The sequence below is a fragment of the Pocillopora verrucosa genome, chromosome 12, assembly GCF_036669915.1.
Source record: "Pocillopora verrucosa isolate sample1 chromosome 12, ASM3666991v2, whole genome shotgun sequence".
NCBI lineage: Eukaryota > Metazoa > Cnidaria > Anthozoa > Scleractinia > Pocilloporidae > Pocillopora > Pocillopora verrucosa.
In genome coordinates, this window is record NC_089323.1 from 12,730,342 (window position 1) to 12,753,613 (window position 23,272).

Here is a 23,272-nt window from a genome sequence, read left to right on the forward strand (position 1 = left end):
TGCATAAACTTCTCTTCTTTTTCCCTTATGCCATACTAGTTGCTCATCAGTCAGAACGTTGTGCATGCGTCAGAGTCAAAACGTCGTTTATGCGTGTTAAGGACTTGTCTGCGATTTGCGAGTGAACGAAAAAGAAAAAAAAAGAAGGCGGTATTTCAAGTTTCACTTTGCTAAACTATGAAATGATTTGTGGTTTCGCTCAAGTCCAAGTAAGTTTTCATTACCAAGGAAAACAACTTTGTGGCTTAGAGAAAGACATTTTAGACTTTTTCATCGTTCGCTTTGAAAAATCAGCAGTTTCCTAAATTCTAGGAACAATGCGCAGAAAATTAGTAATAATATTGATAATAACAATGACAATAAAGACAATTTTAAGAGGGTTACGCTTATTAAGGGTAAACTGAGTAACCAAATTCTCTTTTTTCTGTTTTTACCTTTTTTATCCTACAAAATTATAAAGAGATTAATGATAACTTTTCCGTTTCCGAACATCGATCTTAGTTTTGGATATATTTGTTGTTGTCGTTGTTGTGTTTTTTTTTCTTTTTGTCGGTGCTATATGTAAAACAAATAACGGGTGATGCCGTGTACATGATCCAGTTTTATATTGAAAAGTATTTAAAGGAGCTATCTGGGTCAATATGCTGCAACGAACAATGAAACATGGCAGACTGAGAAGTTGTGAGGAAATTCTGTGTCCAATTTACACCTTTACATGTTTGTCAGATCACCCATAAAAAGCTTTCTTGGCAAAAATCAAAATTAAAAACCAGTGTAGGCTTGGAAATCCTCGATAATAGGAGAAGTTCTGCGATCTGCCGGGTTTAATATGGCAACACAATCGCAAGCTATCTATATAAGAACAGAAGTAATGTATAATAGTCTTTATTTGTTCACGATATAAAAGTCACATAGCGATCGTAGATTATTTTTTTAACGATATAATCGGAAATGGCTTTATCGATAGCACTGAAATAGCAATGTTTAAAAATCACTAGAAAAGTATTAACTGTAAGGTAAGAAAAAATATGTATAAACAGCAGCTAAGGGTATAAATACATTGCAATTGTAAGTCTTACAGAATTAATTGATGAAAATATTCATTTCTGAAATTAAAGTTGTTCACGTTATATGTTTATAATTTTTAAACACACCTTATAAAGTCTGCGAAGAATCAAACATTTTTGATACAAACTAGCTAAGATATATTTCATTAAATTTGATAAAATATGGTTCAGTCTATGACTTTGCTACTTAGCTAATCTGCATATTATCATAATTTGATCCACTGTAAGTGAAGGTATTGAAAAAAGTGAACCACAATTTTCTTCCCGGACAAACTACTTTATTGATTGGGCAGATACAATTGTTATCTTTATGGTACCTTAAACCAGGAATCCACTTTTACAAATCACTGAGTAATACATTGAAAAAAATGGACTAAAATACAAGCGACCTAAATTTTGGAGTATAGGCTAGGGGCTGTGGGAGGCCAGCGGTACATACCCAGCAAAAATTGGTCCATGTACCACCCCCTCCCCCACGGAACATGCAAATACTGCACTTCATGTCTTTTTGTGAGGGAAACACTCCAAGATGGTGTTTAATCGGTGGAATACATTCAAACACGCGATGACTAATCAGCCAATCACAATCACAGAAGGATGAAGGGACAGTTTGGGTGTAAGACAAAATCCAATCACTGTGGCTGTCCGTAATTATTCGATCAAACCCTGCCGTCCCCATTGGCTTTGCTTTTGGTTGGATCTTTGATTTTGGGGAGGTATCTTGCGGGGGCTTGCAAGGCCCGACCGGACGAAAGTAACTTCTGAATGAGTATTTACTTTCGTCTACACGTAAGGGCAAGAAAGCCGGTCCAACACACAAGCGTTTCAGTACATTGTTTAGTTGTCTATATAAATTCGTTTTTCTTTCACTTTAGAAGTTTGGACTTTTTTTTATACTTTTATGTCTATTGTCTTGACAAATACGCTCGAAAGTGGTGACAAAAGAGATCGTTTTCTTTAAAGGCCCCTGTTTATTGTCATCCCAAGAAACAGAACCTTTTCTTTAACCCCCACTTTTAGAGCAAAATCTACATTTCTATCAAAGTTTTGGTCGTATTAGTGTTTAAAATAGGTTGACGTGCCCTCAGAGGCATGCGTTTTCAAATAGAAAATCATCGGTGTGGCCTAGACTGCGGCCTGGAACCTTTACGGAGTATATTGGGCAGCGCTTGCTCTAATAAATACGGCAATGTGCGACATTTGTAAAAGAGCATTGTGTTTTGACCGGTGTAATTACATATCCACCACCTTCATCAACACTAGGGTAAATAATCTTCTACTTTATGCTAGTATGGGCATCTCCTATTACTTAAACTTGTTGTATGTTTACTTTCCTGAGTAAGCGTAAAAAAAAGAAAAAAAAAAGAAAGAAACTAATCTCGAGTACTGTATTGAAAACATACTTTCTTGATCAATGAATGAAGGATAATTTAATTATACCGATGAAAGGTATCCTTTGACCTGTGAATGCTCTACAATACCACTCAGAAACGACAAAGAAAAAAAAATAAAGGTTTTCAATCAATATAGCACTAAAAAGAAGAAACGAAGTCCACTGGTCTAATTTTCATTTCTGCTGATTTGGGAATGCTTTCCTCTGGTCTGTTACCTAACATACTCCAGTAGATTGCCCGCGAGGTCTTATTACCAAAGTAAAGCCCGTTGAGATTTGACCAAACAGCACAATTTCCATACCACCAACCTCCGCCTATCTTTTGATCACAATTATGAGGATCTCTGTCCCAGGTACCAAAAGAGAGATTCCTATGACGACCGAGGGAATCAATGATCACAGTCTCATCTGAAAACAAAACAATCCAAAAAAGAAATGAATCAGCATTAGGATCATGCTAACACCTTGGAAGTGCCAAGCTTGATGTTTGTGGCAAACAAACAAACGAACAAACACCAAACAAAAACCAAAGCGAGCAAAAACGCAAGCAGAACAAAACTCGATTTAAATAGTAGCTACATACTGCTTCGATAAAAAAGATTTCTAACATAAACGTCATGAATTTTCAATGGCATATGACGATAAATGATTAACTATTATTCGAAGAGTAGAAATATCGTGATTTTGTTTATAGCGGGCAAGTCAGAAAGTAAATCAACTATAATATTTTTCTGGAGCTGAGTTCGGTAACTGTATTATCATTGAATTGCAAACTCCAAAGCAAAGTAACATTTTCAACAGAGGAGCTTGGACTCAACCCAGCGAGAGTGGACTAAAATCAGACGGTTAGAGAAACAAACCATTATTCATGTGTTACATGTGGATGGGGAGGGAGAGAGGGAGGGAGAGGAGGAGGGAGAGAGGGCTCTGAACGGATGACGAAAATTATAGATAAATCCAAACGATGAAAGAAAAGGAAGGGTTTACGAACTAGTCTTATTGCCAATGAACAGCCGGTACTTAGCCGTTTCGTTGCCAATCCCAAACCAGCCATACTCAGCGTGAACAGTTTTTCCAGTTTTCATTCCCAGATCTACTCGAAGCATGTTGTTTGTCTTGTTTCGTGTCAGGCGGTTTATTTTATCCAATCCGAGCCAAAATTCACCGGTAAAGTTACCGAAGCCATATTTGTAGTCATCCCAGGTGCGGTTGAAATCAACAGAGCCATCCATTCTCTTCTGAAAGACTGTCCATCCCCCGCCAGAAGTAGTTTGGTCACAAGATACGTTAAAGGCTCCTGAACCATCTGGGTCGATTGTGTAAACACCACTCATCGTTTGACCGGATTTGTACAGCTCAGCACAGTTTTTAGCTGTTAGAAATAATAAGGAGAAAACAATAATAATAGTAATAATAATAATAATAATAATGAAACATGAAAATGAGTAAGGGGTGTCAAAACACGTACGAGAATAGCGAATCTTATTTACATATCTCGGATGTCCTGTTATATGTCACTTTTTTTGGTACTACGTCTTCCTCTGCTTCTTTCGAGTGGACTGCAGTGTTCTTTTGGGAATTTATTGGGGCTGCACGCGTTGATGGTAGAATTTCGAAAGTCACAAAAAGAGCCAGATGCAGCAAAGCAGAACCTGAAGGAGAGAAATCATTACGCGGTCTGAAGTCACTCCAGCTATGATATGTTATAATGCCAGGTTATAGACAGACTGAAATAAACAAGAGGTTGGGAAAAAAATACAAATATGAGACCATGAAATAATGACAACAAAAGGCCGCAACAACCTGTGTGGGGAGGAGGGGGGGGGGGATTGGGAAGGGGGAAAGGGGGGGAGGGGAGAAGGAAGAAGGTAGATCATGGTTTTCCAAGATAATTCTCTTCCAATGAACTGCCAACGAAGGGGGAGGGGGGGGGGGTGGAGGGGGGAGTCATAAGAATATTTCGGAGCCTTATGCTTGTTGGGGGAGGGGGGGGGGAGGAAATCAGGTAAGTGTTAGCGTGACTCAACTTAAATCCTTAGCATATAAACCCATGACTTAAACAGGTGGTACAACTGAAATGACTGCTTCACTTACAGTCCTATGTTTAAAAAAGGTAAACATTAGATCTTAGCACTCAACGTCCAGATGTTACATACTTATCTCTTGTCGTTTGTTCCTCATTGTAATTCTTCGGGCTTCGTTTGCAGTGTTATTTACAAAGGCTGCAAAAAAATATAATAAATAAGTAAATAAATAAAATTATAATACAAATAATAAAATAATTTGACAACTTAAACAAAATGAAAAATCAAAACTCTTCATAAAAAGTATAATGGCAAAGACTGATAGGATTTAACTTACTACTAAGTTCACTTAGTCCATTTATTCACCTTCTCTTACTGCACGCTTACTTCGTGCTCCGTCCAAAAACTGACAAAAAAAGCGCGTGAATTTTGTTTTATGATATAGGTGAAGGAAACAAAAAGGAGATAAACCTTTTCAGTTTCAATTTATGAAAGCTTAGAACTTCCGTTTGTACTTGATTGAAATATAAACTTTACTATTTTATTGCTAATTTCCGACAAAGGGTCGTAACAAGACGCACCTTTGTTTTATAGTTGGTCTTTCGTCAGCCTTTTGCGGAGTTCACGAGAACTTGTACGTTTATTATATTACCGGTATCTAACTTGGCGTCAGTTCGGCTAGTGTTAGGAAATCAGCTAGCCTTGCACAATTATCTGAATTCATCCGATAAATGTGAAACATGTGCTAACATGTCATTGAAATACAAGAAAAAGATTACTCTCACGGATGAGCGGCACTTACAGTAATTGCACAAAAGAAGTTCGACTCGAACTTGTGCCTTCCAGATACTAGTTAAGTCCTGTTACCAGCTAAACGAGGAAGCGAGATGTCGGGAGCGCTCCCAATACATGGGATCGAGCAAAGATAATAGAGTAGTCATTACATAATTTGTCTAGGGCCCAAAAGTGATAAATATTAGTTCGTCGCTGACACCAATAATTCTCCATGTCACATAGCAAAAATATTTCTTCTGATACAGTACGTTAATAAGATAACCAGGAGCAATCGAACCGTTTCATCAATTAAAAGTTGACACTTACAAATTTTATTTGTTATCATGCAGTTGTGGATTACAAACTCTTGACTGTGGATGACAAGGACTGGCCATATTTTCACAAGTATTTCTTCAAGTTGCTTAGCGAATGGCTAACGTCAGATCGGAAATTTCGTGAGAACAGTTGCTTTTCTAACTTGCATAAGATCAAAGATCTTATGCAAGGCGAAGTTAAGTTGTGAGTTTGCGCACTGAGCTCTTCCAGTTTGACAATTACGGGATCAATTCCTTCTTGTTCAATACAGTATCTAGCAAAGTGATTAACATAGAGCAAAATATCAATCGGAGGATCACCTGTTGATCCATTGCAATTTTTTTTTCTTTTTTAACTAACATCAAAAGAATTGTATGCCAAGGAGAAACACTTATGAGATCTTGGAAGTGAAATGGTTGAGAGTGAAAGCTAAAAAATCTACGGTTCAGGTCCTTGATCTCTCGTGTTGGCTTTTTCCCAAAGTATTATTTTTTTCCGAAGAAATTTTATCTCGATCAAATCTGACCAAGAGATCACATGACGTCTTGATCAGACTGATGAAATTAAATGAAGACGACGAAGAGCATTATTAAAATGGACTCTTGCCGCTTTTCTGATTGAATTACCAAAGAAATAAAGAAGAGAAGTATAAGCAGGAAGCTATTTTGCTAGTGAAAAGTATTAGAAAGAAATGGTCAGGAATGGTGGTAGCTTAAAAATTAGGGTGAAAAATAGTAAAGAAAAAGTTGACACTAGCTAAAAACTGTATAGTTTTGGACGTTTCGGTTGCCACTGTTGCCTTCTTCAGCAACGATAAAAATGTAAATATCTAATGGCGTCCTACTTGGTATGTATCCACGATGTGTGATAAAGATAAATCTCGAAGGAATTTTTAAGTGTAACAATAGTCTTTAGAGTATTGTTAATGGCTCTTAAAATTTTCAATGTTATTTTATGTGTTTGCTAGCGTTATGTGTTCGTTTATAGCGTTTCTATCTCGCGTGGAATGCCAAACTTTGAGAATCGATCTTTGTCGCCACGCCGATGACCTGTCAACAATTTCAACATTCTCAAGGTCTATTTGGTGACTGTGAAGCATATGGTGTTTGGCCAACAAAGAGTTTTCATCCAATGTTGCTATGGCCTTTATTTGTTTTTCACGCGTGTTTTTCGCGAGCGCGATGTCTGACCAACGTAAACAAAATTACAACCTTTATATTTGATTTGGTGCACGACTTCTTTGGAAGCCCCTTTCCCGATTTTGTCCTCTGGCTTTTTAAGTATGCTCGAGATAGAGCGGGTAGACTTATGGGCGATCTCGATGTTTAAACCTCGAAGAACTTTTGTGACGCTCTCGGAAAATCCCTAGGCATAGGGAAGGATGACCAAGCCACGCTGGTCGATATCATTGATTTCTTGCAGTCTGTTAGGTTGCATGGCTACACACCGAATATTCTTAGTGGTAGTTTAGATTTAGTGTTTGTTTCGGCAACTGAGTCTGACCTTAAGACGTTCATTCAATAACCCGTGTGGCATATTCCACCACGGGAAAGATAGAACCATCTATAATTGGCCCCGATCCCAACGTAGTCTTGAAATTTTCTTCATTACAAGATGTTTCACATTTGCCTCGTAAATTTAACTGGTTGCTGACAGCTTGAATTCACAGATTTTCTATGGCCACACAAAATGCAATAACCAGCTGCACTCCACTTGTATTTCTTTAGATATGGCCTATTAAAGTCGCGTTTTTTAGAAAACTGGTAGACAAAGAACTGAGTTTGGTGGCGTATTCGGTGATGCATGAAATTGTCTCCCTAAGTCAGTAGGGGGAACTCAAACTATCGGATTGTAGTATTTCCTACAGTGGTCGATTTAACTCAGAGTCTCGTACTGTAAACCAAAGTGGAATCCCAATATGTCTTTGAATTATTATAGGACTATTTCCTCTTTCTATTCAGACTTCATGTTTAACTAAAGACCTATAATTCAAAGCGCTTGACGCCCATTTGTCCCAATGAAATAGCAGAAAATGATCCTCAGATCTAACAGCACCAAGCCAACCCCAAACAAGAAATCACGCTTTGTCTTTCCCGTTGCAAAACGATGCAATGATTGATTTCAGGGTTGTAGGCATCACCATGCTTTTGGTAGCAACATGACGGCAAGCAACTTTTTTTTTAGTGAAAAAATGGAGTATAAAGGACTTAACAATTCGTTTTTAAATCTTAGACCAAACGAATTTCGGCACAATGGACGATAAATCAGCAAAATATTCACATGATACTTATTAGAAAGCCAAATTGAAAAACTGACTAGCTGTTGACCTAGCTTACCATTGACTTGACATTGACTCGTCATTCCCGTTTCCCCAACGATAAGCGAATTCAAAACTGAAATTGCTCATTTTAAAATAGTCCTTCCGATCCAACGATGAACCCAGCCGACTAAGTTTGGAAATGGAAATTCTACCAAACTTGGAAAAAAGACACTGCATGCTATGACGATCGTATCCGACAAAATTGTTCTTTATTGTAAATCATCACTGAAATATTCTGAAACGTCTGGAGTTGGACTTCCGCTCCCTGCGCAGATGCGATCATATAGACTGGATTTTTCGAAGGTTCTTTCTGTTTCCAAGATTGTGTTGCTCACAAACCCCATGGGTTAATGGTTGGTACGACATTCAGAATTTTCAAATGGAAAAACTGCAGCTTTTAAAAACCACGAAATGTTTCACGATAGGCTCTATTTTTGAAAAAGTATCAATGAGCTCTAAGCATCGTTTAGGAGTAAGTTTTATACATTACAGATCGTATACCAAACAGCCAGATGTTACGTACCAATTTTTTGTCGAGTGCCTCTCACTATAATGCTTTTGGTTTAAATATTTTGGTGTAATTGTTTGGATATATGCACTTCAAAAAGACTGATAAGACTGACTGAAGTGCATTCGCATGTTTTTTGTTTTTTGTTTTTTTTTTTTTGTAGAGACAGAGGTCGAGATAGATTTAGATCTCAATTAAGGATTTGTGATTAAATAGCGAAAATGTCGCCTATCTTCCATGAACCGCGGGTGTCTGTTTCGATAAGTCTCAAGAATCACGAAACTGGGTTAAAATGAAGATAAATGCTCTTACTGAGTGTTTTAAAGTACTCATCACATAGTAGACCAGAGGCCTAAAAACGACAGACTATTTTTCGTCATTTCCATGGGTAACTTTGAATGTTGCGATGCAATTATATTTTTTGTATACATTACGGTCCTGTAATAGAAAGGAGCTATGCGATTCTTATCTTAATTGAAGTTGACCCTAAGAAATCTTATTTGTTATCATGTAATTATGGTTTAACCTCTCTTTTAAATTCTGATGACAAGCACCGGCCGTACTTTCACGAAAGAGTTTTTAGGTGGTTTAGCCACTGATATCCGGAATCTCATCGACACAGTCGCTTTCCCCACTCGTTTAAAAGCAAAGCAATTGGAAATATTCAATGCAACTGGAGGGATGCCAACCTCGGGAGATTTTTCTCTTTAGCGTTAACCCCCACCATTGACCTTACCTGATTTGATCAACTAGCACTGATAATACCTTTAATGGCATATGTTTTTTTGTTACACGCAAGCACCATCTGCATCTACTGCCATAACTCAAACAAATTGATTTAAATGAGCGCGTGCTCCTCTAATGAACCATAATTTAATCCGGTGACGTGAAAACACAGCCACAGATTATTTTATCGACTCAATTAACTGTTTAAAACAGCCATAGTTATACACCAAATACTCTTCGATTGCCTTATATTGCGTATAGCTGCACAAAAATCATTTGTTTTGGGTGAGGACCAACAAAAAGAAAGAAAATGTCAGAAAGTAATGAAGAAAATGTCTCTGGATAGGTTTTTATCAAAGCTGATAGGAGAATATTGTTTGCATTCGCTCTTCTTATTTAATTGCCTTTTAAACCGCCTCCGCCGCTCTCCCCATAAGAACTGACGAAAGTGGATATCACATTGCGTTATGTAAATACGAAATGCATATATGCGATGAGAAAACCACAAAGAAGTCTCTTTTGCTGTCAAATCGTGCGACTTAAGAAATTCTTTTTACCAGAGACAGAGCTTAAAGTTTTGATTTTATCGAAATGCCTTAGAGGAAGATTGTGACAGCTTATATGCTCAAAAACTTAGCGAACTGTTGGTCGGCCATTGCAAATTAAGTGTGACGTGCGAACCATATGGGCTAACAGTTAATACAACTCTAAGCCTCTCACAATTTAAAAGCTCTAGCATTAAATAACATAAATGTTTCGATAAAAAAAAATTGAGCAGTGAGTAATTTTCTCACGATACACCGCAAATTGTATGCCAAACTGCCCAGCAGATGTTACATACCTATTCCTTGTCGAGTGCCCCTCAATTTGTCATTCTTTGGAAGAACGCACCCATGTGTGAGAAATATAGTTTAGTTAAGACGACCTTCGTGTCAAGGTTTATATAGATTACGAGGACCCTACCTACCGCTGAGTACCTGTACATATGTTTGATGCACCTATATATGTGGTGATGGTCGACTACTTCCCTTATCAACATAGATAGGGTTAATAGTTTTAATTTCATCGAGAATTACCGTCGCAAGGGTCCCTGTCAAAACTGTTTATTTTCTTAGCTATTCTTCGGTAAGTCGTGTCTACAGAGGCCATAAACACGACAGAATACATTTCTTTCAACTTTCCTTTTTTAAAACTTTAGTAAAGGGAACCGACATTTTGTTGTTACAGACATTCCACTTCTGTGGCCGTGAAAGACGAATTTTTAATTGGATAACAACACTTGTTAAGGAAATATGAAAGTTTTAATTGGATAACAGCAATTCTTTTGGCGCGACCTTTGTTTGAATGCGTGCTCTGTCGTGAAACTTAGGGAAATATGAAATTTTTAATTAGTTAACAGCAATTTTTTTTAGTCCGATCTTTGTTGTAATGCGTGCTCTGTCGTGAAAACTTTGTATAGTGTAAGAGCCTTAAGAGCTAATATACCAGGCCTCTTATTATTAATTATTTTAAACTATTTAGTATCTGATAGCAGTCGTTGCAAAATATGTCACTGGCTCACAAATGATTCATTTCCTTTCGCTATTTGCATTAATAGCTATGATGTATATATATATTAATAGCTAATGCAGTGATTAAGAGTCTTCTCAATTGTCGCTGATTCTAAGAAATCTCTCCTGTTATCGTTTATTTATGGATTACAAACTCTTTACTAAAGACGACAAGCACTGCCTTGTTTTCAGGGGCTCTCTTTCTAGTGGCTCATCAAATTACTGCCGGAAACGTTGTAGGAGCGTTCGCTTTTGAAACTCGTCTGCCGGAAAGTAAGCGAGTTAGCAAACTTCAATACAAATGAAATTAAGTTTGATCTGTTGTCTCACGACAAGGTCACTTGATGCGGAACGCAACGTTTCGACTGCTTACTGCAAGTCTTGTTCAACAGAACAAACTTATAACATCACCCAACTACTACGATGAACAACAACCTATTTCATAACAAACGAAATTAAGTTCATGCCACAAACTGAACAACTGTGTAATTTATATCTCCTAATAAGTGAGGATTAGCGCTGAAGGGTATGGTAAGTAATCTAATTAGGCTACCACATCGGAAACACAGCAGGTGTTCGTTTTCATTGCTTCCGCGAAATAAGACGAACAAGAGACTATATTCTGGCCGGATTTCCGGTTCAGAGAGAACGAATTGAAGGCCTTGCGGTGTTTAGCAAAATCGCTGTGAAGTGCTTTTCATGTCTACTAAACATGGAGAGTAATGTAGATTAAGACTTTGGAACAAGCTGATGCCATGACAAATTGGAAATACTAAAATCGCCAGATGAAATGCGGGGACTAAAGTAAGTACCGCGGCAAAGACAACAGAAAAGGAATAAGCCACATTGTGACTAACCTTGAGTAACAGAGAAATCGTGAATGATGGCAACCATCCAACTCCGCAGAATAATAAACGCTACCTCGGGCGTTCTACAAAACCATCATAAATAGAATCTTGTGTTTATCAAATTTATTTTCCGGTTGCAAAATTGATCAAATTTTAACGCTGCGATTCAAATATTTTTCTGCCTGCACAAGTCAAATTCCCTATTTCCCATTCCTATCTCAAGTTTCGCCTCACAGTCGCTAAATAAATATTTGCATTTGAACGCGATGATCTTTGTTTACAAAGTTTTCTCCCGCTTACATCTGATAACGAACCTCTGAATTTTTTTGCCTGGGAACGATTATTGGCGGAGTTTGTGGTTACAACACTAGAGATCGAAAGCGTGAAACGGAAACTGTTCCTTTACTTTCATGCATCAAGAATATAACAAGTCACAAGTCAGCTTTCAAATTTACTGGCCCTGAAGATTATACCGACCTTATTTTGTGCCGAGCGCACATATGTCGGCCCCTCTGGAGTTTAAGGTTTTAAACGGTAGTTGGGTCTGTTAACAGTGGTTAATAGTACCACTCCCTTTTGCATGCCCCATCCAATGGCCACGGAACATAGCACCCCTGCCTCACATAAGCCACACATCTCCACCACTGCGTTTTGTAGCATGGCGTACAAAGGGTTTCTTTCATGCTATTAGGGTATTCCTTGCAATTTTAGTGGAAAGAATAACACCCCTAATAAGTACGAAAAGCACGGAACGCCAAAAAAACCAAGAATAATTCCCTGCAATAAATAAATGTATTTTAATGTTTGTCACCAGACAAAGATGACACTATTACAAAAATGTTTACAGAGCAAAATGTTTTGAGGTTCCAAGAGTTCAATTCTGATAGTGCTTAATTATATGGAGTTTTGCCCTTCGCCTACCCCCTAAGTTCCTTTGTCAACGGTATTGCGTGACAACCCAAACACTCAAAGGGCGTACATGTTTGTAGTCAACTCAGTTTAGCATTGAAGTAGACTGTCACAGGTAATCTTCTAGTGCATTGTAAACTGAGCAATACTCGTAGTCAACTGAACCGTTGCATAAGACATTGAAGAAAGATATCGACCGTTTGACAACAGGATGGTGTTCGACAGAGTTGGTGGTTTCATTGACGTTATCATTTATACAGACCTAAATACAACGAACGACGAGAGAATCACACTAAAATGGTCTCTGGATCGATCTTCTGCGGCAAATGAGGTTAGAGCATTTGGAAATATGTTTCTATGAGCATTTTTCGGCGTCATATAGGTTGAAACATATTAAAATATGTGCGACTCGCGACTGGAATGTTGACCGCAAAAGGTCAAATAACTGCATTTTAACGGACTTTGAAAAGCTTTTGTATCGCTCTCAATCATTTGCCTAAACAAATTTTTTACAGTTATATTGAGACCATCTTTTCGAAAGTCAACCACCAAAAGCTTAATCTATTTAAAGGTTTAGCACATGGTGAAAATTAATTTTTTTCACGACGTATTTTTACTGAAGGGAAATGCATGCTTTCGAAATTAAATTATTTTAAGCGCAAAGAAGAGCGCAATGTTTACAAAAATCATTTTGTGAGGTCTTATGAGATAAAAAAAGAAAATTTGAGCGTTTAAAAGACGAGATAATGAATTGTTTTTGCACGCGAAGCCCCCAAACTCGTGCAATAATTTGCTGCTAAAAATAACGATTTTAATGGAATTTCGTTATTTGAATTTTTTCTCTGAAATTAAAAGATATTTGGCCAAAAAAAGTATCCAGTGATTTTAGTTATAGCCTAGCCTATCTAACATTAAAATAAAAAAGAAATCGAATTTTCCACCCTTGCCGCGATATGTTTAATTTTTACAGACAAGCGCTCTTACAACTAAAGCTATGTGGCAGTGACTTTCACAAGCCTTTGTGACGGTCTGCAAAGTATGGTTTTTTCCGTGCGCAAGAGTAATCTACTGATCGATCCCATCGCCAATGTTTACATGAGATAATTAACTTGGTTAATCGCATTAAATCAATAAGCCAATAAACTTTGACTGTTCCGACGGTTGTTGTTTTTAATCAGCACTTCAACAATTGAAGCGACTTACAGGATTAGGTTAGTGCTTTAGATAAATATTTTAAAGTTTACTCAAAAGATAAGTGTAAATTGTAACAAGCTTGGTTCTAATTTATGCGCAGCCTAGCATTTCAAGCCTGAAACACTCGATGCCGAAATTCAACCCCGTTCTCAGGCTATGTCCGCCACATTGCTTTACGTCAATTAAAAACTGCCACCTAGCGCCCATTGTGCATTTTCTTGCGGAGGAAAAACCAAACTGAATTTCTTATTCTGACCCGTTTACGGCCAGAATACATATTATGCATTTTACAATCTTAGAAGTTTTTTTGGTATCATCCAACACTAAGCGTGCCATTCAAGGAAAATTTACTTTCTTGAAAACTTGGAAATGCTAAGGATTATGCTATATTCAAATTCCTTATACTTCTCCCGCCTCTACAGATTGAATTTGCTCCTCCTCTCAAATTACTCTGACGAAAAGGTAAATATGATGTCATCTGGTGACGTTGGAAAGACCACTGATAGTTGAACCGATTTAATTAGCTCGCACAATTAAAACGACAAATATGTTACAACAAAATTACTTAAACAGCTTGTCTTCACCTATCCTTCATTGGACAGACACCGTTAGCTCTTTGAGGATTTCGTGTTTTACTGTAGAGAGTTGTCTCGCCATTTGATTATTAGCTTTGATAACGTGAGAGCACAGAATTTTTCACTATGTCATAGCATACCCACATTAAAATGCCATCACATTATTAACAAATCAATCAATCAACCAATTAATCCATATGTTGATCAATTATTGAGGTCAGAGTATTTGATGAACTCACATCCGGAGTTATCTTTAAGTTGACTGTTAAGGAACAGGACTGACTCTTTCTAGCGGATTTTATCAGCGTTTAAGATAGCTCGCTATTATCAGAATTAGAAGGATAAGAAAAAATAACAGCAAACAAACCTCTTTTCCTGTCAAATCTTGGGACAGATTAAATTCTAAACGCCAGAGACAGAGCTTAACACTTTGATTTTATCGAAAGTCAGGATAACTTAGATGCTCAATGTCCTAGCCAGTCGTTGGTCAGTCACGGCCAGAGTGTGGTAGAACGCAGTTGTGCAAAAATATTTTACGATTGACCTTTCCATTCTAAAACTTAAGCAGGGAAAGCTACCAATCTGTAGTATTATAGCTGTATCATCCACAAATATTTGACACTTTATAAGGGTGGCTTGATGGCATAGTTAACATCCCAATCCCGTTCCTTTATTTAAGAATTTGTTCATGCTTAGCGTGCGTATATCGAGTTATGGATGCACGCAGGAAGTTTGGAGAGCACGAAAAGTGAGTGAGAATAGCTCGAGGCCGAGAGCAACTCTTGCTTTTTGAGTGCTCTCCGAACTTCCCAAGTGCATCCATAACTCGATATATGCACAGCTAAAGCATGAGCAAATTCTTTCATAACAGAGTGACAACAAGGATCTGCGCGAAGAAGCCTTTTATTGTGATAAAGTGCAATCGTGACTGTCTTGGTTTTTGTCAATTCCCAATTATATAACAACTGTTTACTTTGTTCTCCAGGTTGAACAAATTAAAAAAAAAAAACAATTAAAAGCGGAAAGTTTACCTTTAAAGTTAGTAATGACTAAATGGTGACTCTTTTGTTCCCAGTAAATGTCTGTCGGCCAAAATTTGCTGCAGCTGGTCTTCCAACAAATTTGCGAAACGCGTAACCTGCGAGTTTTTTCGGCTTTATTTTTGTTGCTTGTTGGACAAGGACCTAAAAGGTCAATGTCAATAGAAAAAATTGGGCAGTTCTTCGCTGGCTTCTTCTATATTTAAAAGAGAAGGATTTTTTTACTATTTTTGAAGTATCACGTAATTATTGCGTAAATTGATGAAATTTTCCAGAACGTTCTATGATACGCATGAGAGGATGACTAAGCAGTCTGGAGATTCTGGAAGCTTGTATTTACACCAACAACTACTCACAACACGGAAGAATAACATGCCTGATCTTGTTTCAATCACGATCAAACTGCGAGACAGATACGCATCAGTAGTTTGCAACAGTATTGTATTTGAAAGAACACCCGCTGAAAATCACACTGCATTATCAATCAATCAAGTACTCGTTGATTTATTTTAACAAGTAATGTCTAGGGGCTATACAACCTCGTTCAAATACGTTCGTGTATAGAAGTTAGAAAAGATAGACAAATATCACGTGAATTAAGACGCAGTATTGAGTGGTCTTCCCAAGTTATTTATGAGAAGTTGAAGTTATTCGATTGGTAGAACGATATTTTCTAGTTGAATCTATTTTCGTCATTTAATAATTACCTTTGCGAAAGAACTCAAGTGGCTTATCACCTTCAGGCGAGGAGAGAAAACAAAATCTTCCCTTTCTTTTGTTTAACTACCTGGTGTTTGCCACAAAACAGTTTTGTCCGGTTCAAAAAATACACTGATACCCCTGGAAACAATTTTGGATCAAGACGAAAATGTTCAATTAGTTTCGTGCATTTTTCACGTGCCTGGCCACAATCCAAAATATCTTCTGAATACATCTTGAACGGCAGAAAGCTATTTTGGGTCCTGCACGAAATGGATGAAATAGAACAATTTTTGTATCCTTTTTCTCGTCTTTTGTTTGAAAGATAAAATTAGCCCCAGGTTGCCGCTTTGTACAAGACTCTATACGTTTGAGAGCGGTTCCAGCGGACCTTTCCGCTAGCAAGAGTCTGAAGACTGCATTTGACCAAATCCAAACGAACATGTCAAAACCACCGAAAAAAGTGGACATCGATATTTTGGCTTCGGGCAAAACCGATTATCATAGTAAAATTAAAGAAACGCTATGCATTCCAAACTAAACTTTTGAAGCTCTATCAACATAATTATTGACGAGCTGAAGCTTAATTTCATTTTGATGATTAGTTGTAGCTCAAACGTAGCATTCATTTTACTGACAAAATCTTTATTCGCCATGTAAGATGCAAACCTCCATTATGAGGGTGTGCAAAAATAGAACTTGCTTTTGTTTTTGTTTTTTTCCTACAATCAAACAACGAAGAACGTATTTTAATCCCTGCACTTTAAGTTCTGCTCTGCGTGATTAATGTTGGTGCAGTGCCGCCTACGTGCGCGACCTTGACAATCCCTTTTGACAACTTCTCGCGAAGAAGTAAATTATAATGAATATGTCTTATGATCTCTCAAAAGGAAATATCGATGGGCAATTAAGGTGAAGAGAAAACCTAAAGAATCATCAAAATGGCATCGTGGCGACAGTGGAGTGGGATTTCACACGACAACGACATGGATCGACATTCATTGAGGTCTGGATGACACATATTTTGGATCTATGTTCCAATCGCTCAAGAAATGCCTTTGATACATATACAGGCACTCGATGGCTCGATAGCCGTAAGACTCAGCCTCAAAAGATGTACAGTGTCATGAAGAAATATAATGATTTGCAAAAGGTATTCTCACATTCGGCTGCGATTTTTTTCACGGCAGATGCTTGAATTGGGAGAAACTACTTTGCAGCTGTTTCGAGGCATACTGCTAGCTATTTTGAAAACCAATGAAAATCAGAGGCTGATAAATGACATCAACCAATCGATCGCGCAGTCAATTTTGCGGACATTTTGTACTTATCTTTCGATCAATCGATCGATCGACCGTGCAATCTTAAACCTATCTGAGGAGTTACATATCTTTATCATACTCGGTATCGTTGCAATCGGATGATTTTTATTCATTTAATCATTATGTACCCCTATGGGGTTTTAAGGCATTTTACTCTTACATTATAAAGTTTACTTCTAAATACACCAAAAAGTTGCGAAGTTGTCAATGGTGAGAAGATAATTTCGTACTCTATCCATGGCCCAAAATTAGCACACACGTTATGCAATCTGAAACCTTTCCACTTGATGTTTGTCAAAATTATTCTTGCGACATTTGTTAGCGTGATCCCGTTTTATGATATCTTCACTTGCCCTCATTTTGATTGACACGGCTATCTCTCTCTTTGTTACAAAATTGAGTCAAAAATCCTAAATACAACAAATAAGTCTAATGATAGCTGAGGAATAGCAGTTCTCTCATGGTTTTGTTTTCTGCGTGCAAGACTGCACGATAAGAAGGTTTGAAGATAAGAAGGTTTGCAGATTAATGAATGTAACTGAAGAAGTTACAATTCATAGACCCAACGTTTCGTCACTCCTGTCTAGTGCCTTCATCAGGGGTGAAGGCACTAGACAGGAGTGTCGAAACGTTGGGTCTATGAATTGTAACTTCTTCAGTTACATTCACTAAATCTGCAAACCAGAGTAGCATCAAACTATGTCTGATTGTCCACCTGGTTGCCGTGTGAACTTTAATATACTATATATAACATTTCTTGGGTCAACAATTAGGAATAATGAAGGTTTGGGTCCGTTGGTTCTAGCAGTATCTCATCTGAAGCTAAGTGACACACCAATCATTAAATAATAATTATATTTCCCATATATAATGTGCTCGGAAATCCGGCACATTTACTTAAAACCACAAGTGTGATCAATATTCAATTTTGATAACTTACCTTATTTATCTTGGATCAGAATAATGTAGAAGACAGGTATAACTCAGAGGGTTGCAGCAGTATCGTATGGTGACGTACACATCAATCAATGATCATTACATTCCATATGAAACAAACAGCATTCCGGCACGTTCTCCGACGCCACAAATGCGATACGCAATGACTTCTTGAGGTTTATCAGTTTAACGGATTAGCACTTTCTTTCCTTGTTTCATCATGCTCGTCATTCATCCACAATCTTTATTTAGTAATTCACTCCACAAACTTGAGTGGCCTTTGAAGTTTCTCTTCTCTTACTCTACCTGCCATAAACACCAAAATAGTCAAACTCCCCAAAATACTCGTAAAGCGTAAAATAAAGTTATAAAATTGCCTCAGGGTAATATTCAACATGTTTCAAAATTTGAATGTGAATATCTTTTTAGACGTACGATAGGCTATTTCGGGTACAATAAGCGCCAATCTTCGTTCATGATGGATTTATGATAGACTTAATAGAATAATAACACACCAGAAATTCTGGTGATCGAAGATTACATTTTATCCTTCAATAATCAATTTGCGCAAGATGATCAGAGCGAGGGTGTCATCTTTTATCTTTGGAGGCCCATGCAATAAAATTAGAATATGCAAAATTTGGGAGAAGATTGGGAATGCAGTCCGCGGTCACCTTATAATGTAAACGTTTCCACCTTATTAAGCTCACAAGTGACGTATTTCGATTAACATCTCAATCAGAAGGACTTCATATTTTCTTAGCTCGGTAAATTAATAGTTACTAGGCATGAAAAGGCGACTTAGACCGGCCAATTCACAATGATGACGATAACATGCATGTCATTTTCATCTAGAGAGATGGCGAAGAGAGTAACGATTAAAACTTCAGCTGTAGAAACTCTTGACAGTGGCCAGTTTACATTAGTAACCCATTAATAACACCAAATAATCTTGCGACGTAAATCAAAATTTAACACTCAATGGTTTCCTCAACTTCAGCCTCTTTCTGCACAATGAAACCAGTTGATCAGCTTGCCTCCATTGTGTCCCGCCTGTATCAGCGAATGAATTGGATATCTAATGTCTGGAAAGGACGTCGACAGTTTTAGTCTAAACTCTGCTTTAATCCATAATAATTGTTATTACTATTATTATTATTATTATTATTTATGTCATTCTCTTTGTTATTATTGACACACTAATCGAAGTGAGATACTTAATACATCAAGAGTTGCCACACATTCCAGCTGAAAACGTTTGAATTATAATTCGAAGGAGTCTGGCATACCTCTTCTTTTGATGCTGCAGAAACCAGACTTCCACACCTCCTTATATCATTGTAGGAGCTTCCACCGAAAGATCTTACATTGAAAAGTTAGGAGTTTGGACTCTTCTGCAAAAATTCTTCTTGATGTTTCAATGAACAATAACATCGCAAAATCGCAAATAAAAGATGCTGCTCTTTACATCCATATATAGAGATCACCACAGTAACCACACGCTTGCCTATCACAAGCTCCTGGTCTCTGAGATGAAGATGAATACCCAAGAACCTTCTAAAATAACAGCCACAAATAAAACCAAACTCCAACTTCAGAAGTAGCAGGACTTGGCACAATGTTGTTAAATTCTTTGGCAAAGGTGAAGCTTTTTGCACGGGGTACATTGTCATAACGTTTAACACGATAGCGGTATAACTAAGGCAACTATTAAAAACACACTTAACAATGAGAGCTGATCGAAGCTCTCTCCAGTCAGAAAGAGAGGATAATTGCAGCAGAGAGTTTGCACAAAACGTCCCGTTTATCATGATTACTATAAACAAGAACTTTGCTACCATTATCAGAAAAGTTAATATCGTATTTTGCCATTTCCATATGGATTTTGACAAAATCAGAGCTAATATTCATGACAACTCGCCTTTTCATTGGTTCATAGAATTTGTTCTAAAGATTTAAGATATTCGGCTCTCTCTTATTATCACTCGCGAGTGCATTTTCTTGCTGAATTAAGATGTTCATCAAAGTTTTGAGCTTTTTTTTATGGTGTAGAATTAAACACCGTTAATCTTTTAACCCCTGAGAAAAGGTAACAAGATATTTTTCAGGGAATAAACAGAAGAACTTATCACTTACAAGGAATTAATCGAAACTGAACACCGGAAATTTTGAAATTAAGCACCCTTGCTTTAATCACCTCGCACGCAGTCATTATAGCGAGATACGACACCATCCTCGATCCATTAGAGCCAGAGAATCTCTAACATAATAATCTCCTGAGCAGTAGGGTTCGTAATCCTTGTCTTTATTAACAATGTTATCTTTGGTTACAAACTTTTTGCAAATAGTAAAAGCCTTACCAGCACGATTCCACCGCTAAAACTGCTATTAGATTCCAACAATGATTCAACTGATTAAAGTACGACTAGAAACATTTCTCTCAAAGACATTTTATCAACTTATTTCCTATTAACTGATGAAGGGCTAACGCTCGAAACGTCAGCTTTGAAACTCTCTACGGTAGTCAATTTTAGTCATCAACTCAGTTGATAATACTGAATTACCCTGCTATACTCTCCCACTGACGCCCTTTACACCCTTTATCGATTGAAGACATTTCTCTTCAAAATATTTCTCTCAATCCAACTAAACAATACAGATTTATATTTACACATATTAAAAACAACAACAACAACAAAATTAAAAATAAGAAAAATCACATCACAAACAGGTAGAATATTTTTTTTTTCAAGCTGTACGAGTTTTCATCTTCCCAGATCTAGCGACAATGTTTCTGGTATTCTGTAATTTCATTAAATTCATGATTAAGTCAATTTTGAACTATAGTCAAGATTTCACCAGTCTTAATTGGCGTTCACTGTATCCAAAAATAGCGTTCGTACGTCTAAAATTAAAGAATATCTCATATTCAGTTTGTTGCAAAAAAACTGAAATTTACAATTTACCTTTCTATCTTAAAGTTTTACGAGTTTTCAGGGGAGACTGAATATGTTTTTGGTTGCAGGGATAGTAAAATAAGAGAAGAGCTGGCTATTTGCTCTCCACGGGTAAAACTGATAAGCTTCTTGAGTTGTCAAAGTGAGTCTGACGAGCCAGACGTTCTTAGCAACCGAAAAAAGAGCTTTGGATCCTGCTGAGATCGAGGAGTTTTACTCCACGATCTCAGCTTGACGTCCAGCAGCTTGCAACATTCCATTGTAACAATATCCCTGCTACTGATCATTTATGTTACGCTGAAAGTGCGAACTTTCGCGCGAGCGTGTTATAATCCTGAAACGAGAGTGTGCGTTCATAATTAAAATTTCTATTTTGGTAATTCAAAACGTGTTAGTGAATGTATGCCACGTTTGGAGTGAATGACGTATTTTGGCTCTTTGATTTTTATCAATAGGCCGGGAACAAAAGCGAAAGCGGACTAGCCGACTTTATTTGCTGACTTTCCAAGTCAGCTTTCCTTTTCTGAAACCGCTCTATTTTCTGGACCGTAAACCGCCAGACAAATACGTACGTGCCAGCAAATCGATACTAAGAAAGAGTATAATAGACCCTTTTGTTGAACGAATCTCGGATTTCGTCATTTTGGGTCATTTTTAACACTCACGCGAAATTCCCCCTTTTTTAAGTCTGCCTGAAATGAACAAGGGACTAACCGGACGCCACGACTTTTGCCTTCGATTAATGCACGCAACACGCTCACGCCACGACTACAAACGAAACGCGTATGTCGATCAAAATGAAGAACGTTCCGGGATTTGACGGCGAAATTTAGCCGTTTAAACCGTGAAGTAGTGCGAATTCAGCATGTTAAATTTTTGATACTGTAAAATTTCGGTTATGAGCCCTTGGCTAGTACTAACTACTTAATAACCGGGCACGAGGGCTTAACTGTAAAATTCCAGCCCGAAATTATGGAATTTTTTAGTAAAGCCCGAGCAAACAAGGTTATTAAGTTTTTTTTTATAATATGGCTTCAAGTAGGTAACGCGCGCGAAATACAGTGAACTTCTACATTGCCTTCATTTTCCGTCACAATTTCGTCAGGATAATAAAATTCAGAAAAGAAATGTTTTTCAGAACGCATAGTTAAAGAAGAGATACGTTTTTTGTTCAATTTCTTGCTTTTTTAACGAAGTTCCTTTCAGCGAAAGTCACTAAGTTCGCTAGGTTTTGTAAACCAAAACCGTGGCGGAAAAAATCTGCTATGCCCGTGGGCGTTTACCGGGGGATTATGGACCGCTAATTAACCAATCTGAGCGCGCGTACTATCGCAGCCATACAATAAAACTTTGTAAAGGGTTTTGGGTAGGTTTAGCGGATTGAAAAGCGTTTGGAAACAAGCCATGGTAATGTTGATCTAAATTCGTTTTTAATTTAAAGTCATATTAAAGCAAAATTTCCAGTTAGCACTGTCATCCAGCAGAGGGGGGAAGGGGGGTTATCGGGGAGCCTATAACCGGATTGTTTTGTCTGCAGGTAGATGATCTAACCAGAATTTTACAGTATACACTTCGGGCCGTTTTACACGGTACGAAATTATCGCAGTGTATTCAACAATTTCCCAGGCTGAAGTTGCACGACTTTATATTTTAAAAGCCAGCCGTCTATCATACTGCATTTTTTTTTTTTTATTTCAACCAGTACACGACTGAAATAGGACACATCCAAAGCCCGCTCGCGGTAGTCTCCCCCACCCACTACATGATGCTAAAGTTCCCACTGAGGCAAGCTTTCACACGCGAAGTGAAAACACTCGGTAACGTTATCGATCAGTAGGAATGCCTGTGAGTGTGTTAATCGACCGAACTACATAAGTTGAATAAGTACGCTTTTTTTGTTTTGTTTTGTTTTTTTTGAATCATTGGTTCTCGCCCCCTTTTGCTTTTTGTTTTCGGCACCACGTTTCCGTATTACATTTCCATATTATTTGAAATGACCCCCCCCCCCCCCGAAAAAAAAAAGAAAAATTGGATGATGAATAAATTTGGAACTTATTGGACAATTATTTGTTTGTTCATTCAAAGAGGGTATTCTTACGTTAAAAAAATAGCCGA

General features: G+C 37.5%; 1 protein-coding gene across 1 annotated transcript; it reads right to left on the reverse strand.

The window, feature by feature from the left end:
• Positions 1-932: 932 nt before the first annotated feature.
• On the reverse strand, positions 933-18,273 carry LOC136277502 (angiopoietin-related protein 7-like). The gene is made up of 5 exons (XM_066159734.1): positions 18,205-18,273; positions 4,617-4,682; positions 3,951-4,112; positions 3,452-3,832; positions 933-2,868 (listed from the first exon to the last, which is right to left on the reverse strand). Exons 2-5 carry the CDS (start codon positions 4,639-4,641, stop codon positions 2,600-2,602), a joined length of 837 nt encoding a protein of 278 aa, XP_066015831.1. The 5' UTR covers positions 4,642-4,682; positions 18,205-18,273; the 3' UTR covers positions 933-2,599.
• Between the last annotated feature and the right edge of the window lie 4,999 nt (positions 18,274-23,272).

What these genes read in the sequence shown, in the direction of transcription:
- LOC136277502 (XM_066159734.1), bottom strand. Translation starts at nt 4,641, where the DNA reads ATGAGGAACAAACGACAAGAGATAA. An exon ending in GAACAAACGACAAGAGATAA is followed by an intron (nt 4,113 to 4,616) that starts GTATGTAACATC and finishes TCTCTCCTTCAG; the next exon opens with GTTCTGCTTTGCTGCATCTG. An exon ending in TAACAGGACATCCGAGATAT is followed by an intron (nt 3,833 to 3,950) that starts GTAAATAAGATT and finishes TATTTCTAACAG; the next exon opens with CTAAAAACTGTGCTGAGCTG.